The sequence below is a fragment of the Apteryx mantelli genome, chromosome 7 (genome assembly GCF_036417845.1).
Source record: "Apteryx mantelli isolate bAptMan1 chromosome 7, bAptMan1.hap1, whole genome shotgun sequence".
NCBI classification, from domain to species: Eukaryota; Metazoa; Chordata; class Aves; order Apterygiformes; family Apterygidae; genus Apteryx; species Apteryx mantelli.
In genome coordinates, this window is record NC_089984.1 from 23,125,305 (window position 1) to 23,144,069 (window position 18,765).

At 41.7% G+C, this 18,765-nt stretch overlaps 1 protein-coding gene across 10 annotated transcripts in view; it reads right to left on the reverse strand.

Annotated features, from left to right (window-relative positions):
• Nucleotides 1-220: 220 nt before the first annotated feature.
• The window catches only part of MARCHF8 (membrane associated ring-CH-type finger 8), a 103,154-nt gene continuing 84,609 nt past the window's right edge, over nucleotides 221-18,765 (reverse strand). For 8 of the 10 annotated variants that reach the window (XM_067299999.1, XM_067300001.1, XM_067300000.1 and 5 more), the window contains 5 exons: nucleotides 11,164-11,243; nucleotides 10,014-10,859; nucleotides 7,893-8,073; nucleotides 3,800-3,947; nucleotides 221-1,590 (listed from right to left, as the gene is read on the reverse strand). In XM_067299999.1, the coding sequence (XP_067156100.1) occupies nucleotides 1,286-1,590; nucleotides 3,800-3,947; nucleotides 7,893-8,073; nucleotides 10,014-10,859; nucleotides 11,164-11,243 (1,560 nt within the window). In that variant the 3' untranslated portion in view covers nucleotides 221-1,285. Of the gene's footprint in view, nucleotides 1,591-3,799; nucleotides 3,948-6,203; nucleotides 6,330-7,892; nucleotides 8,074-10,013; nucleotides 10,860-11,163; nucleotides 11,244-18,765 lie in introns of those variants that run through there. The other 2 variants (XR_010884730.1, XM_067300002.1) reach the window with 2 other exon arrangements.

Here is an 18,765-nt window from a genome sequence, read left to right on the forward strand (position 1 = left end):
TCTCTTTTCTCATTAGGGCAGAGAGTTTAAAAAGCCAGCCCCAAATTCAAAACAACAGACCACATTATTCTCTGACCATGTAATGCATCACCATGAGGACTGAAAACAGGCAGGTCATTTTAAACTTATCTAGTTAATGCAATATTTACTTTTTAGACTTTGTTCTCAACACCTTATCTCACAATGACAAATTCCTGGGTAATTCACACATGACACAGCATTAAAGAAGGGAAACCAATTTCATGTGTATTGACTAATAAACTTCTTTTCCATAACAGCTCACATTTTTACCAATGTAGCATCAAACCCTTTGTCAATGGTTTGGAATGAAAGTTACATCAGGTATGCTTGTTCAAGTCTGTTGATGGTATAATAGAGCTTTTTAAAAAAAAGCAAAACCAGTCCCCAAAACAGAGCACTGAAACCATTATGCATTGAAAACAAACACTGTACACATCCACTACTCTCCATATACAAGTCACAAGTGCAATATCCTTTGAAAAAATTGCCCCTCAAAAGAAACCCAAAGAGGCAGAGTTTTTAGTGTTATGCTTAGTAAGATAACATGGGCATGTGATGGAAATCACATGTTGGAATTAAAAAAAGGTTTTTTTTTTTTAATAAGGCAAGAGGTTTATGTTCCAGTAGAATGGATGGGGTAAAGAATGAAGAAATGTTTTGAAATGACACATTCTTTCAAGTTTCATTTTCAATGGACATACATATTACAAATTAAAGATTTTTAAAAGTGCTATATGCTTTGTAAGTCTCACCACAATATGTAAAGTATAATTTTACATCTGCTACCTAAGACAAAATGTTAGTGGCAGTGTTAGCGGTAGGTTAGATTCTAGTCTCTCATTTCCCTCAGGGTCTGGGGCAACCTCCTTCATTGTGCTAAAGAAAAAAAAAAAGCAAAAAACAAAACCCAACACATATTCCAGATTCATTTTGAGTCATCTTCTAAAGTAACAGACTCCATAGAGTTGATGACAGTTCACTAGTGGCTTGCTTGATACCAAAACCAAGGCTCATTCTACCCAGTATCCTGTGGCTCTTTGATCAGCTAGTCCAAGAGACAAAATGTTGAGAGGTATGCAACCATGATAACATACTGACAGATATGCCAAGGGAATTTAAAAAAATTCCAACAAAACACAAATGTAAAAAATTCATCCGACAGCCCTCAGCTGTTAGCTGATTTAAAAAAGGTAGAGAAGTTCTCAGTAAACAAAGATATTTTAAATCCTCAAGGACATACAGAAACACCCCTCCCACCCAGCAATCAGACGTGAAGGATTTCTGCAGCACAGTCTTCTGGCTCTGTGTAATGTGAAGAGTTTGTATCTGAATGGTGAACCCCAAGCATTTCTTTACTTTCGAAGTTTGGCTCCATTAGTGCAGGTTTTTCAAAAATATTCTTTTTGCTAGTTTCCGGACAGTTTTGTACATATATTACTCGGTTATAAGCTTTTAGTCTCTTCCATAGCTGTACGTACACTTTGCATTGTACATACATGAACAGAAGTCCTCCAGTGAAACCAATAGCCACAACCACCAACTTAGTCCAAAATGGCCACTCTAGAATCCCTAGAAGAAAAAAGAAAAAGAAAAAAAAGAGAAAAGACCAGGTCAATATTGGCTAGACTGCACTGGAGCTCTCAAAAACATCCTTTAAGGAAATGGTCAGAGTTCAGGCCATGCAAACTGTTCTTATTTTGCCATTTTTCTTGTTTTGCTTTTTTGTCCCTTTCAGTCAAATGCATGCAGGTTTCTATGCCAGTTCATATACTGTTCATATACTACATCTATTCTCATCCACCAGAGGAGGAACAAAACAATTGTTCCTCCATGTCTAAGCCCTTGTGCAGCACAACTCCAAGCAGAGTCAAGACAACAGCCAGTAATAAGTTTAGGTTCCTTTACACCTGTTTTTAAAAGAAAATTTGATCAGATTATGAAAGGAATTTTATGGTACAGTTTCCTCTTGATAGCAGGAGACTCAACTCAGTGACCCAAGAAGTCTGTTCCACTCAGTGATCACATAATACACGGAGTCATAGACTTTAAAGTCAAAGGGAACCATTGTTATCATTGAGCTTAACATGTTCTTTATGTCAGAGAATTTTATCTGCATCAGACCCAATAACTTGTAGTTGAACTAGAACATCTCTTTTGATGTGAAAACTGCAAGTTTTGGAGACTTTAAAGCATTCTGACAAGCTTACTCTCCGTATTAAAAATAAGCACCAATATTTTTGTCTGAATTTATCTGGCTTGAACTTTTAGCTATTGGCTCTTGTTACATCTCTATCAGCTACAATTAAATCAGAGATTATTCATTTTATACCCTTTCTGTTTATGTAGGTCCTGTATCCACCCAGTCTCTCTCCTCTTGAAAGGCCAGGAACATCACTGGATGGATACGAAACCATGCTGAACCACTCACTTTCAGGTGTCTCAGAGAATCACCAGCAGTGTAACAAAATTATGGCCTCCCAAGTGCTCAAAGTTTTTACGGAGATACATGCCACTTGGTCTTTTGAAAACGCATGGTAGCATGGGAGGAATGAAAATACTTCCAAAATACGAAGGGAACTGTGACATGACAACTGATGAAATCCTGCCAGTGATTAATATTACAGAACCGCTGACTCACAGGTGAGCATACCTGATCCCATCTGTAAGCAGCAATAGCATATGCTCGCCCCTGTGCGGACACAAGCGTATATGTGCACACCCCCTATACTCCCAGCTCGTTGGTGTACTCTCCATTTAGAATCCAAATGAAGGGAGCAAAGAAAGCATGGTAACAAGTACCAAATATTCACATTATCACTGTTCATGTTTGTCTAAAATATTTATTGACTAAAATAACCTGGAGCCTATCAATCTTTGTAAGCATATGCTTTTCATTATCATATGGCAACCTCACATTGAAAGGCCAACAATTTCCACAGCTTGCCTCGAAACAGTTTTAATGGCTCCCAGCCTTGGTTATTATACCCTGTCCCTCCCCATCCCCATGGTCAGGGACAGCTCAGCTGTCTGTGAGAGTTCTGCAACAGCTGCACATTTGCAGTGCAGCACACCAAGATAAGCAGACATCAATTTGGTAAGGTTACAGCTGGCATATTAAAGAAAATGAGCTGCTGTCCAAGAAGTTAACACATCCCAGCAGTGGGGTGGCAGCCACTGCATGAATTCCACTGTAGGTCACCTCAGTGCATGAATTGGAGTCTTAAGCATCAACCTGAATTTCTTCTGCTTCATGCATCAACACTCATTAAAATTTCTCCCATCTAACGTGTCTTACAGGAAATTTGTGCTAACCCATCTCAAACACGACTGAATAGAAAGAATAATCTTGTTGATTTACCTCAAAGATTTGGATTCAAGTGCCTCTTTTATTTCTTCTTCTTAAATTGTTCTGTTTTTGCCCACCTAAGGGCAGTCAAAGCAGCAAACAAATGCTCACATCCTTATCCACTCAGGAACTGTTCCAATTTTAAACTAAATTAGCTAAGCCAGAGCAATTTTGTGTCTGGCTACAGTGGATTAGCTCTCATATCTGTGCACTTCAGGTGCAAACTAAATTGACATGAAATAGATTTAAGAGTACCCCCAAACAAATTTGCACTGATCTAACAAAATCATTTTAGAATTGCGCTTTTAAATCAACCCAACCTCAGGCTAATCAAAAACATTACCTATACCCTCCCCTGATCAGCGTCCTCTCTGCATTTAGGATAAATAATTACTCCAAGAGAAAGAGTAGGAAGATAATCAAGTGACATACCAGTAGTCTGTCCCTGTTTTATCTCCTCAGCAGTCCTGTCTATCAGGACATACAGAGACCACACAACGCAGGTGATGGCAATGATATGGAATGTCACAGAGCACATGATCTTCCTCCTCTCACTGGCTGTCATCTGCAGCTTCTCCCACTGGCAAGAAATCCAGAAGAAGAGTAAGAAATTAGATGTTTATTCTGGTTACTTTATTCTGGTTACTATTGCAAATATATACCAAAAGAGAACACTGGTAAGAACACAAAACAGGCAGGCGACTGGTTTCCTCTTAACACAGATTTTAAAAGCCACACAATATAATCGCTCTGACCGCAGCAGGTGTCCGACGGCTGGCAGCTCACCCTGCTGTGACAGGAGCTCTCCTGGAGCAGGAGGGGCACTTTAGGGCTCACCTCTCACCTGCAGCCTCAGTGCAGTGTCATCACACCCCACATGCTCTTGCAGACTCACTCCAGCCTAGGAAATTGCAACACTAAGCCTTGTACAGCCCAAACAAGGCTGCTCCTTAGTGCATCTGTCACTGAACAGTGGGTACCCACAGTCACATTTGAGCATTTTGAATGGTAAAAGCGTAGCCTTGCTCAAGCAGGCATTCAGTAAAACAGACTGCAATAAAAGTCATATGTGATCCAATTGGCCAGTGTGTGTAAGACATCTCACACTTAGCTCTGTTAGAGGCCCTCGGTGCACAGTCAAGCCTGTTTAGCTCTCAGCAATGCACATTCTTACCTCTGGAGGTTTCGCATTCAATCTTCACATATATTTAACAATATTTACAGCAGTGACACCCATGTTTTATTTTCTGTGTTTCAAGGGTACTAAAACACGGAACCACATGTGCCCTAAGAATAGGCAGCAGAACTGAGATGACAGCTTTTGTAAGTGAGAGGATGCAGCAAGTTAAACCCCCAGATTTACATCTATCAATAATGTTTATACAGCTCCAACAGAAACCACAAAAGTAGGTCACTGTCTTTTAGGAAGGATACAAGGAAACCAGACAATCATTATAGAAACTTATACTTTCCAAGCAATTGCAGAAAAACAGCCTTTATTTTTGACCAGAACCTCTGGAAGCTTTTTTAGGTGATTTCTCTATGTACATAATGAAAGCTTTTTGGGGTGGGTTACACATCACTCAGCATGTCTGGCTGGAATGTAGAGTCAAGATGGGCCTTTCTCACACTTTCACAAAGTACACAGTGGGGCACATAAGCTTCTTATCCACATCTGTGTGTGTCTAGAGAGGTGCATTTGACGCCTCCTGGAACAATTCGAAGAAAAGTAGTAGTCTTCAAAAAGGAATCAGAATGTGAAAAAGAGTGAGGATGACCTTAGTGGTATGACTGAGATCACCCATCATGTTGAATTATTTCACTGCTACAACTACAAGGCAGCTAGCTGAACCACAGAACGGAGACATTGTGAGCCTCATTGTCTTGCCAACAGGGGATCTCTTTGGCCAGTCTAAGCCAGACCTCTAGACCTGAAGGCAACCAAATTTCATCATGGCACAAGAACTGAGGACTTCCAGCAATGATATGCTAGACTCATGTTGTGCTAGAAACCTATATTCTTTCAATCTTCTTCGAAAAGGACTGATCAAAACATTTCCTTTGGATGTTGTGTTCTAAACAGAGAAGTGATTTTACATCTAAACAAAGGTGTTTACCTTCTATAGAAAGTATAAATTTATTCATTTATTTAGTCAAAATCTAAGTGCGTGAGTTCTATTTGTGAACGCTCTTACAGCACCAAGAGGACTTGTACTTAGACTAATTTGTATGTCTTTTTTCTGCTCCACAGCTTCAGCTCCTTTGTTAAACTATATCTCCCATGAACTGCTGGCATCACAGCCACCAAACCATGTCTCATCTCTTCAAGCGATGCACACAGCTAAAGAGAAGATATTCTGCAACCTACACAGTAGCCCAAAGAGGAAACTGGAATCTTTAGGTCCCTGCTGTACAATTCTGATGACACAGCAACCAGCATTTCCCAATCAAAATAGTCAGCATTTCTGTTTGTTTTTTGTTTTCTAAGTGTTGCTAAAACATAAAATTCAGCAGAAATTCAGGTTTAGTGTTTTCTTTTGTTGTTGAAATTTAGAAATGAAGCATCCCTCTATTGTCTCCCATCATCTTTATTTAAATCGTGACACCGTTTGTTCCTCAGTCTATTCCCTTAGTATCTGAGTGTTTGAATGCTTTGCAGACCAATAAATACACTATGCTGCAATACAGCCTTAAGATTCTGGGGAGGTTTAACTCCATTTCCACTCTAGAGAAGCACAAGCCCTATTATTTGTCCCATCCTGTTCATAATCACCAACTCCAGACTATTTTCTCCTGACAAGATACCATAAAGGATGAGTTAAAGATACATCGCCACCTTTTCTTCTGGCTTCAGTTGAACCTCTGGAAGACTCCTTAGATGTACTGAGAGTTAAATTTCTTCTCCTTCTGTTTACGGCTCTGTCCCTATCTTCTGGCATCTGGTCTCTTTCCCACAGATGACCTGTTCAGAAATAACTAATTATGTTGAGTGACTCAGTTCTGAAAGTGCCCACTAGCTTTTTCTCACAGGGAGCAAATATTCAGAAAATGCCACCCACTCGCTCCAGGCAGAGTGAGCACTTTCTATACTTTAATGCCTTATGGCTGGGTTGTGCAAAGTGTCGTCTCTGTGGACAGAGCCTATGACAGCCAATGTTGTAGCTCAGAGCTACTATGCTTTGTGCAAAGCAGGTATCAAGGAAAAAGCTACAGTTCTCAGAAGGCAATGATTCACTGCAGTCATGAACAGAAGTCTTCCTATCAATATAACAAGTTATGCTGTATATTTTGCAGGCTGCACATCTCTTAAAAAAAAAATAGAGGGGTTTGAAATCTGCTCTATTTTCTATGAGTCACTTTTAAGAATCGGACAAGCTCCCATAGCAGCTTTTGGAGGGCTGCAGTCTGGACTTCCCACGCTACCTGATTTAGGATCATCATACTTGAATTTAATCTTTCCTATTTGTTCTATTTCCAGACTGAGGTTATGGTTATTAACCTCTTTTATTTTGTTAGATACGGCAAGATTTGTCGACACTACGAATACCAATAGTTTCCATGTCAAAATCCCGATGGCAAGTACCAACTGAATTTGAAAGTCGGGGGATGTGGGAGAACAAAAAGGATGCAAACAAAAACTGGCCTTACAATAAAAGTAGTATTTAAGTACATATATTTTAAGTCACCATATTTATGAAATGTGTTATTTTTCATAAAACAAAAATACTGTTTCTAGCAATCTAAAGTACTAAAACTAGTCATATACAACTTATGAAAAGATAAAAATGAAAATATATTTACAAGGGAACCTTCTTGCACTGAATATTTTGGCTAAAACAGATTTGCTTCTGAAAAAAAGGCTACAGATTTTAACCAAATCATATTCCTAAAGTGAGATTTAAAGGAAGTTAAATCTGAAATCCTCATATTTTCAAGAGAATTTAATAGTCATGTGGATCTCAGCACAGCAAGCTCAAGGAGATAACAATACTGCAAAAATCCATGGCCCCCCCCCCCAAAAAAAGGGGGGGGAATCGCAAAGCAAGTGCATCTGCTCTGAAAGGTAACTGAAGAAACAATCAAGTTGCTGTGTGCATGTGTGTGTGTATTTACACATATATTTACACAAAGAGCTTCTGGACTACAATAAACCTTGACTATTTTTTCTGCTGTTAGTTGGCAGGTTAATGCAATCAGAGAAAAAGGACTGGGATTCATTTCTGACTTGGGCAGTACAACAGGATTTCCACCTTGAATTCTGAAAGCAGAATTATCATTACAAAGGCTGAGAGCAGGAAAACTCTTATTTAACTCCCAGAGCTGGATTCAATTGATGTTGAATTTGTGAGGCAGAAGGTTAAACAGTTTCCTTTTACACATACACAAAACTGACCAGACTACTAAAGAGCCACAGAAACATGATAAATACGCGGGTTCCATGGGACCGCGGATAAGGACAGCCTATTTCAGAGGAGAGCTGTGTTTTAACAAAGCAATTCCTTTGGGAAGCTCTCTGCGTGCCTACCTTTCGCAAAGGCTTCAGTTTTGTCTCCATGATGAACTCATACTTGCAAAGTTCACAGCATCGCGTATCCGAGCTCTTGATCCACTGCTGCAGGCAGGCTTGGTGCACAAAATGAAGACTTCCCGTGCAGTGACAGGGGGTAATCAAAGGGCTCTCATCATCTCCTTCACAGTGACATATCCTGAATCAGAAACAAAGCTGCTCATTAGGAGCAGAGGAAGCAAAAAGGATGCGGAAAAGGCATGTAATATCTATGATCACACATAAGGTTGTCCACTGAGGATCCTTAGACATACACAAAGGAATGTATTCCATAAAAGGAGCTAAAACTAAGAACCCCCTTGCCATGCATGCACATACACACACCCCAAATAATTGAGCACAGACACTGCTAACTAGACAGCTTCTCTCTAATAGATGAGGCAGACACACAGAGCCTGACAGAAACTCAGTATCCAAAAGAAAATACAGGGTAAGAAATGACAACTCTTCAGCTACTAGAACAATAGTACTTCACCGAGAATAGTATTTGAACAGATCAGACAGCACTTCCCCAGATAAAACATGCACAGAGATGTACAGCTACTTGATCACAATTTAAAACAGAAGACAAAAACAAAATTCCCAAACCTACTGTGAAACAGCCCACCCTAGAATCAGGAAGAGTTAATTTAGAGAGCCTGGATTTTGCACAGGCAAAGTGACTTTTTCTAGTGCCAATTGCTAAGAGACAGACCCACACTGCAAGCTAGAGCACTGAATCTCTCCAAAATACACCTATTCTGAATGGACTAACTGTTTTGCTCTCCAATTCTCACTTTTCAAGAGCTGCCAAGGAAGCGTCAGGTCTGCAAAATTCCCCATTTCCCTTACTGCCTAACTGGGTAGACAGTGAGGACACCTGATATAGTGTTACTACCGGGTGGTGCTATTTCCATTTTCAATTCATACACACTTGGTCTGCATCAAACATCCCTAAGTCCTTCTAACCATGTGTAAGAGATAACCCTAGAGATCATGAATTGAAAGGGGGGTAGTAAGGAGCTGGGGGAATGAATATAAATTACTAAGCATGTGTGAAGTATATCCTGGCATGCTGCCATCTCTGTCTATTACTGAAATCCCTTATTGATGTGTAGCATCTTGCCTCTTGTGACCTTGCTGATAGCTGGTAAGTGGAAATGAAGGAGTGGGTGGATTACAAGAGCATCTTGTCGACAAGCCAGTCAGAAATAAGATTCTGCTGGGAACGGGGAAATCAAATAATATTGGCAGGTAGTAACAAAGCCAGCTTCAGAAAGTAGTGGCAGGGAGGAAAAAGATTAGGATAGAAAAATGCTAGGTAGAGGGGTGTGATAACTCCTCCTGTACTTGGTGTCTCTGGCTCCTCAGCCACGTTTTGGAGCTGGGATGGGGCAGATTTGCCAAAAACTCACCCTGAGGACAGTCCAGAGCTGCCTGTTCCTACCATCTCTGGACATAATTAATCTTCTGCGGCTGGAAGGAGGACACACATCCTTTTTGGACCTCATGCTACGGACATCTCACAGGCCAATCACTAACACTCAACACTCAAATCCCCCTTTCAATTAATGCATCCAGAAAGCCCTTTGTGAACAAAACAAATGCAAACCGGGAGAAAAGGGTTAAAAATCAAAACTATACTGACAAGATCTCAGAAGCAGCACTCAGTCTCTTTTCCTCCTCACTCCCCACCCCTCAACCCAAGCCAGTAACCACCCTCAATGACTGTCAAGAAAGCACATTGCTCATTAAAAGCTAAGAAAAGTTCATCTTGGCCTTTAATATGTGTAGCTGATTCTCTCATCATATTCCCAGTTTGGGCACTGATAAGAGAAAAATACCACCTCAGAATCCCAAACCTGAAACAAATTGCAACAGAATTTGACTCCAAAGAAAATTCTTTTGCCTATTGGACTTAAGTGCATCAGAGGGGCGTAAGAAAGAGGGGAGGGAAGGCTGCACACTTCAAACTGCACATATTAAAGCAAGATGAAAGGGTAAAAGAAAAGAGAGAAAAAGCATGACTGCAGAGAAAGCAGAATGGTCACCACCACACATGGGAGAGCTCAAAGGTAGGCGGTTCTCCAATAAACCAACCTGCAGGTATCCCCCGATGTAGACACAGGGGAGAGAGGGGGGAATTTTTCTGAGAGGGGGGAAGGACAGTCAAGGTCACTGTCCTTCTCAACTGAACAGAGTGGCGCCCGCTGCTCTTTCGTTTTCAGTTTCACTGAGGTGCTTTCCTCAAAGACGTCATCATCTCCCATATCATCCGAGCAGAAGTCTGTGCTTTCCACCAGCACGCTGGAGGATTTCTCAGCTTGGAAGTGACTGGAATAGCTCTCCAGTTCGAGGAACTTATGCAGGCTGCTGGCGCTGGAAGTGTGGGAGAAGGAAAAAAGGTAGCGCAGCAGTTTTTTGCTTCTTGAAGTGTCATGGTCCACCTTGTCCTCCAGCAAGGGGATATGTACAGTGCTGTGATTCTCTGCTCCTCCCGATGCATTTGAGTAGTTGGAAAGGGAAGGGATGTAGGAATGTTTAGAATTGCTAAAAGAAAGAGGTCTGAGATTCAGCGATTTCCTTTCTTTAAGATGAAATTTGTTAATCCTTAAACACTGCTCTTGAGTTGGGGTCAATTTGCCTTCTGAGCATGTTCGCTCCACATAGTCAAAGCACTCACTGGTGCTCTGTGCCTTCTGGTCCACATCATTGAGGGACTTGGAGAATTTCAGAGTGCGGGTGGGCTTTACATTCTCAGTAGACCTGAGTGCCTGGACCCAATCCTGCCCACGGGAGTTTCTCTTTGCTGCATGTAACGTATCCTGACAGATTACTGTCACAGTGACCCCTTGTGTCAGAGAGCTCTGGCAGTGAGGATTTTTCAAGACAACAGCAGACTGCACTGGACTGTGATGACAACATTCAGAAAACACTGCACTGGAACTGCATGCAGAACAGTGGAATAAAAGCACAGAAAGTAAAAAACAATTACCTAAGAGAACACATATAATTAAAAGTGAAGAAATGAGAGTTATGGCTAGTGTGGGAATGGCAAACATAGCGGGCCAAACAGTGAGTGGGGTTCAATGAAGCAGTGTTAGACAGCAGTCAAGTCAAACAAATGGGACATTTCTAATCAGAACCCCACATTGCTTACTTCCTAGTACCCATGCTTTTTCAGTTTTGATTTTTCTTAACTTGAACCTTGCACGAGCCTCATCATAGCCATGGAAACAACACACTTTACCTGCAGATGTCCTGATTGGATGGTGTAACAGAAGTCCGAGAGAAACTATGAGGAGCAGAGATAGAGGTTGGACTTCCAGCCTGCAGTGAAATAAAAACAAACCAAAAAAACAAAAAAGCAAGTCACAGGTGGAAAGAGTTTGGTGTGCATTGCAGTCAACTTCAGGGTTAAACACAGCATATGGAGTCAGCTATCACACTACATCTGATGCTCAAGGTCTAGTTGCAAGAAAGGGAGGCTCTATTGCCATGTGCTAGAAAGGGAGGTCACACTACCTCATCCTTGGAAAAGTAGTAATCAGAATACAAACATTTTTCCCCAAGGTCAAATGCAGCCGTCTCTGGAGCGGAACCTGCCAGCTGTCAAATATTGCACAGAACAATAGCTCAGGAAATGAGCAATGGTACAGTAATTAGAATAATTAGATGGAGGTGTGTGAATAGACTAGTCGGAATTTAGCTACCGCATAATAGCTAATCCCTCCACTTACAATGATGACAAGAGATTAGAGGCTTGTTTTTTCATGACACAGAACCTTCAGTAATTCAATAACTCAGACACTGTTTAGGGACTTGTTTTCAGTACTAGCATATGCACACAAGCACCATCTGCCAAATCAGACCATTCCCTGAAGTACTCTTTGTACTTTGAGGCCTTTCATCCTGCTCTTATTCTGACAGGGTCTTCCATCTACTTGCAGAAAAGGTGTGGCAGCAAACACGTTTACAAGACCTGACAAGACCACAGTGAGAAGTAAAACAGCTGAAGAATTCAAAATCCAGCTGAACTAACTCAAAAAAAAAAAAAAAAAAAAAAAAAAAAAAAAAAAACACTAAGCTTTTGGCATATTTAACACTGAGTGGACAAACCTCTAAAATCAGTATGGTAAAAAAAACTTTGCTTCATTTGGAACTAGATGGCTTATTATTAAAGGTCTTTTCTACCACTAGATTCTGTGGATCATTCATGGAAACTCTTCAACCCTTCCTAAAGGTTTTGGTGAGGAGACCTGGTTTGATGACATCTTTAGAGATGGAGAATCTTTACACCTGGCTCTCCCATACTCCATGGATGTTGAATATGCTGTGCAGTTCACCCACTGCTGCAAAACACAGCTCCCATTTCAAAATTCAAGCAAAGGTTTATAGCTCTTTTGATCTGCAAAGCAAAGCTTGAAAACCACAAGTGAACAGTGCAGTCAGCACAGCAATGGAATTGTCGACATCCTGCTACGCTGTGTAAAACCAGCACAGCTAGCACAGACCCAGACCCGTGCAAGTCCACAAAGCCAGACTGGGAGACTACCTCAGGTCACAAAAGCAGTGTTGCCACAGAAGCACACTGTGCCCAGCCCTGTGCTTCAGCTGGAGGCTCCAGAGCTAGCTCAGCCACTGCAGCTTTGAGGATCTCTGTTCACAGTGCATGCACACACAACACCTAACTCGGGTCTAATCGATTCCATATTTAATCCATTAAAAGCTTCTATGGTATATTTTAACAAGACTGCTGCAGGCTTTAGCAAATTGCTAGCAAAAGCAAGGTCCCTTGCCACACAATATACTTTTTGTGAGAGAAGGTGGGTATACTAGATGAATGCTACTTTATAAATAAAACTGTCTGCAGTGTTACATGACTCATCTGTTAAGGTTCTGTTTCTGTAGCCAACAGCACTGAAGAGAACAATGCTCCTGGCCTCACATCTGGATGACTGGGGTGCCCCAAGACTGAATAACCAGGTATCCATTTACAGCTGGGTCTGCAAGAGTCAAGGGCAAGACCCAAACACACACCTCCAGATCTGTAGCAAGATCTTAAACTTGTTTCCAATCCTGCCCAGCTAGATATATGTATAAGACAAAAACAAGAGAATAACTTTAGACCAGAAAGCAAACTGAACAATGTTACACCTGTGACAAAACAAATGAAACACTTGAAGATCAGTTATTGGCTTTATCCTGGAAACTATGGTTCTTGCATTTTACCCACCTGCACACACTAGTCATATGGGATACTGATCATACAGTGAGGTAAATTCAACTATCATTTGTAAATTTTCTATTTTATTCTCAGTCTCTCCTGAAAGTAGGTACAACCCTGACTTTAAATCCTATCTCTCAAAAAGAGTTTGTGGAGTTTTTTTTTTTTTTTTTTTTTTTTAAAAGAAAGACAAGTTAGTGAAAGAGCTGACATGTGGAACTGCTATAATTATGCAAATGAAGATTAATAAGATCTAAGTAATGAATTATTTAAAAAGACATATTTAGCAATCTTCTAAAAACAAAATATTGAACCAGTAAAACAGCGTGTTGCATTCTACCATGGAAACAGAGCCATATACTGTTGGAACTGAAGTCACAAATCAACTAATAAATCTGTCTCAGGTCTTCTGTTATGAGCACAGCACAGAAGGTAACCTGCTTATAAAGAATCTACACGCTCTACTTTTTCATTTTAGAAATGAAACACTCTGAAAAAAGAAAACAGTACATATGATGTGACAATCTAATAGCAGATGACTAGATTCAGTGATCCAAAATTTCCCTTCCAAACCCATGGCACTGGTTTCTTAATCCAACTGCCTGGCACCAAGAGGGAGCGTCAAAGACATGATGCTTGAGAAATCAGAAGACTAGGACAGGCAAGAGAATGTGAAATTTCATTTGCATTTTAAGTGTACTGTTCTGCTTCTCCTTCTTACACCAAACTGCAACCATGCACTGTGAATTTGCCCACTGCTCTGTTACTAATTCTTCTCATTTATCAGTGAGAGACAAGAAGAACATTTAATATTAGAAACTGGAAAAGAAACCTAGCCCAATACAACAAAAAATACATATACAATATAAACACCCTCAGAATTCATGTAAAGCTCAACAGATCATAAATGGAACTGAGAAGTATAGCCATTATTCCAATGGTACCACTGTCAAATATCATCCTCTAGATGCCAGCACTGTTCAGGACAGCTTGCAAAACCATATCTAAAGCACATTTCCTGTTCCTCTTTCAATATCTTCCTGCTTCTATACAGAAGGTCTTCTTTTGCTCCAAATTTTACACATAATGCAAATGCAACCACAATACGAACATAACCCTAAAGCGACCACACCTGGAAATACACCACAAAGCAGAACAGCAGAAGTTTGAGGAAGCTACATGCTCGCTGCACCTCAGTTTGAGCTGAGGGAAGCTGTGGCTACCACTGAAAGACATAGTCCAACTTTCCTCCTGTCTCATTCCTCCCCCTCTCTCTTCCCTCCCATGCTCTGCGCTCGGGAAAGTGTTTACACAGCTGCATCGCAAATCAGATTAGGATACTGATATGAGCTAAAAGTAACCATTTTTTTTCCCAGGCCTGTTTAATGTCTAGCTTCAGCTGATGGTAGAATATCAGTTGGTTACAGCAAAGAGGCTGTAACCCTCTATCAGTGAGGCACAACTCACTGACAAGAGAAGAGCATGGTAAAATGCAAGCTGCTGCCCAGAGCCCAAGAAGATAAGTTTGCCTTTCCTAGAAACAGCAGGCAGAGGTGCTTGCAGAGGACACTGGCCAGTCAACACAGCTCGGCTGCGTTTGCTGACTCAAGACAGCCTCCATAGGGCAGAGAGGTGCAACAGCAGAGAGGAAACATTGGCAGCCTGGGCTAGAACAGGGCAAAGAAGAGGTGGCACGATGGACGAAGGTAGCAGAGAGGTGGATCCAACGAACACAGAGCACAGCCCGTTCTCTTACGCAGGGCACAGCTCTAAAGAGGCCAGGAAGATGAGCACTCAAAGCCTTCGCTAAACTGTAGCTGCTACACACCATCCTTAAAGACCCTAGCAGTCAGCCTCCCAAGTACCACTGTTAGTTAAATGGGTTACTTACAATGAGGACAGCAGTAGGTTTTAAAGCACTCATTATATGAGGTTTCTGCCATGCTCATTATGTAACAGGTATCCTAAACTTTAACAAACCCAAATTCTACCCTTCTAAACCCAGAATCACATGCTGAACCTCTGTGAACTTCCATGTCCTTCCTCTGAGTGAATATCATCTCCAGCAACTAGCCTTGGGAACTACATGCTAGCAAGCTGCCCTGTACAACCACACCGGTTGCCTAAAATAGCTCAGAAAAAAGGTCAGTAGTCAGTTAATTGTGTATATCGACATTCCAATCTAATGCAATTCAGTGAGGCCACAGTGTGGTCCTCCACACTGGCATTTAGATAATCGCAGTGTTTCTGAAGGTGGCAATCCTTGGAAGCCTACAGCTCTCTCTAGGTTCGCTATCAGGAAGAAAATTGTCATGGCTGGTTGTTCTCATTCTCCCCCCACTCCATGAAAAGTGTGATCTGTTGGTGAAAGAAGTCAGTCTTTTCTAATTAAAAAAAAAACAAACCCTGCTTGCAACTACATGCTGCCCATCAAAAAGCAAAAGAAAAAAAAGGCTGCCTCAGAAAAGTCGTCTTTGCAGTGAGCAGTGGCGAATATGTCAAGGCTTGGGTTTATTTCAGAATAACCTGCTCATCTGAGAAGGCTCTTCTGTATATAGTTCCTGCCATCCCTCTTTGGGCTGCACTTCACTACTAGTAATTATACCTCATTTTAAAGAGCAGGGCCTGTCACATTTCTAACAACTTTACTAAATTACTTACTGAAGGTAGGAAGTTAAAAACAGCTCAGCTCCAGAAGAATTTCTCCATTGATTAAAAGTCTGATGGGAAGGAAGCAAATAGGTTTTCCCCAAACCTGCAAAGCTTGTCATTTGTAGGTGCCATATGATTAGGACAAACACTGTTGCCCTATTATTTGTGCTACAAAAACATCTAGAAGTCTCAACTATGGACCAGGGAATTAGCATGCTAAGCATTACACATGTTTAATAACAGAGAATCTCTCTCCTTTGGGCTTACAATTGATGATAAGGCAGATAAAGAGTTACAGAAAAGAAGCACAGTTCTAAGCTTTTTACTTAGAACTTGCAGCACAGGGAGCTTCAGACAAACACAGAGATAACAATAGAGCAAGGAGCCAAACACTTCACAACCTTAATTTCAACCTGGTGTTTTGATTATGGGTTTGCCTTTATTTTACACTGTGATGAATTTATTTCAAAACTGCTCTCTTTTCCTTGGCTTTAAAAAAATAGAGCAATAATAAATAAAGCAAAAATAAAAAGGTAGCTGCACCTGATGTCAAAAATTGGACAGATCTAAAAGATGTCCCAAATGTCACTAGACCATTGCAACAATTTCTGCCTGCCTCCTCTCCCTGTAAGGGCAACATGAGCACAGTGATGGTCCTCTCCACTGAGCTAATCCCAGCTACCACGAGGCCCTCTGTGGGGATTAGAGACATAGAGAATTATAGTAGGCATTGGCTAAGAGGAGACATCTCCCACCACTGCACCAGAGCAGTCTGTGTACCAAGAACCAGCAGCAATCTAGGCCCATTGCCTTTAATCCCTCACCCCAAAAAATCCCTCCACAGTGTGATGCTTTTTCAGCATTGAGAACACAGCTCTGATCTGCAAAGGGCCACTGGGAGTTTTGTTTGAATCAGATTTGTCTCTCTTGGTATTAACACATCACAATGATGAATGTGGTGGAAACACACAGGTAAGACAGAGGATCAGAGAAATGGTTATCATGCTCTGTATTTTAAAAGAACTCATTGTCAAAGAGCTGTTTTATCTTCCTCACACAGATCCTATTTAAACATGTATTAAAAAGGCAAGCCTGCCTCTAGACATGGGCATGGCAGACACTTATCTTGCACAGCACATCACCTGAGGCAGCAAAAGCCCTGGGCTCTACTGCCTGCTTAGCTTATGCCTAGAGAGTCACTTATGCCAGAGAGACCAAGACCAACTGACCCATATCTGTTCCTGCTCCTTCTCATTCCTTCGGCAGGATCTAGGTACAGTCTGTGCATCTAAGCAAGAAGACAAGGTGAGGGACTGGTGAAAAGAGGCACTAAGTGCCACTGCAGGGCACTCCTTGGAAACCTCCTCAGTACAGCTCTCCTGCCTTCAGATAGTGAAAGGATGTCAGGGGCTGCTCTGCTGAGACCCAAGGAATCTGAATATTATTATTCAAGAAGGGGATGTTACTTTGTACACCACATTTGCCAAGCAAAACTGCAGCTAACTATGATCTGTGCGTTGAGATATGGTCTTTGCTTTGAAACAACTAGCTCTCACCTCTGTGCAGATCTGGCAGCTATGTTTATGTCCTTTTTCTGCATTAAAATGGAAACAGCAGGAGCAACAAGCCTGACTCTCCTCCCCACACTCCCAGTCCTCTCTGTTTCAGTGCCACCTCTGCACCTTTCACTTCCCTTCCCCTTTACAGGGGCAGTCCCAACCCCATCTCTTCGGCAGTGGCAAAATTCAGTTGTGTTTGCTCTGCTGAGAAGTCCTGAGCCTGGGCTGAAGGCAGGCACGGAGGCCTTGATTAAACCCAAAAGACGCATCCAGCTATTCTCTGGAGCCACTGCAGAACGAATAACTGCTTGGCTCCAGCTAGAGCTGTCAGCCAAACCAACACCTTCACGAGGATGCAATGCATTTGCATTTTCATGTTTCCAGCAAGCATATGCCATGTTTACATTGGCTGGGTGCTCTTGCTCAAGTACACTGCAGCTATAAAGTCTCCAGCACTTATCTCTGGAAAAGACATTGTCATTTTGCTGCATGTGTGCCAAAGGAGGCCTCAAACTGAACCAGCACACTCAGTCCACAGTGCAGTGCAGCAACAGAAATAACCAGTCATGCTGAGTGTACATACTCAAAACTTGAGATAGCCAGAACAGGCCACCTACAGACAGAATGGACATGGAGAAAGGTAGACAGCCCAGGTTCAGAGGCTGTTTTTGAAAGCATTTCTTAAATACCAGTGTGGCAGGACCAAACATCAGTAACTTCTAGCCCACTCCAGTAATGTTCCTACTAGACTCATGCCATTTTGACTTCCAGTGCATATTAAACCAGGCATCTTTACCTGAGATAAGATGCATTTTAAGGATGGAGGGTGATTAAAAAAAAAAAAAGTTGTAATTGACTGCTTGATAAAACCCATCTGACTGCAAGAGAAAAAGAGGTTCCTCCTAAGTTTGTCCCCAAAGCCCCATAACATTAGCATCTCAGATTATCTTTTTTTTTCTTTTTCTGGTGAACAAGTGTGAAATGCAAGTCCAGCGAAGGGCCACAAAGATGATTAGGGGACTGGAGCATCTCTCTTATGAGGAAAGGCTGAGAGAGCTTGGCCTGTTTAGCTTAGAGAAGAGAAGGCTGAGAGGAGATCTTATCAACGTGTACAAGTATCTGAAGGGAGGGTGTCGAGAGGATGGGACCAGACTCTTTTCAGTGGTGCCGAGCAACAGGACGCGAGGAAATGGGCACAAACTGAAACACAGACAGTTCCATCTGAACATGAGGGAAAACTTCTTCACTGTGAGGGTGTCAGAGCACTGTAACAGGTTGCCCAGAGAAGTTGTGGAGTCTCCTTCTCTGGAGATATTCAAAACCCGCCTGGAGGCGACCCTGTGCAATGTGCTCTAGGTGACCCTGCTTGAGCAGGGGGGTTGGACTAGATGATCTCCAGAGGTCCCTTCCAACC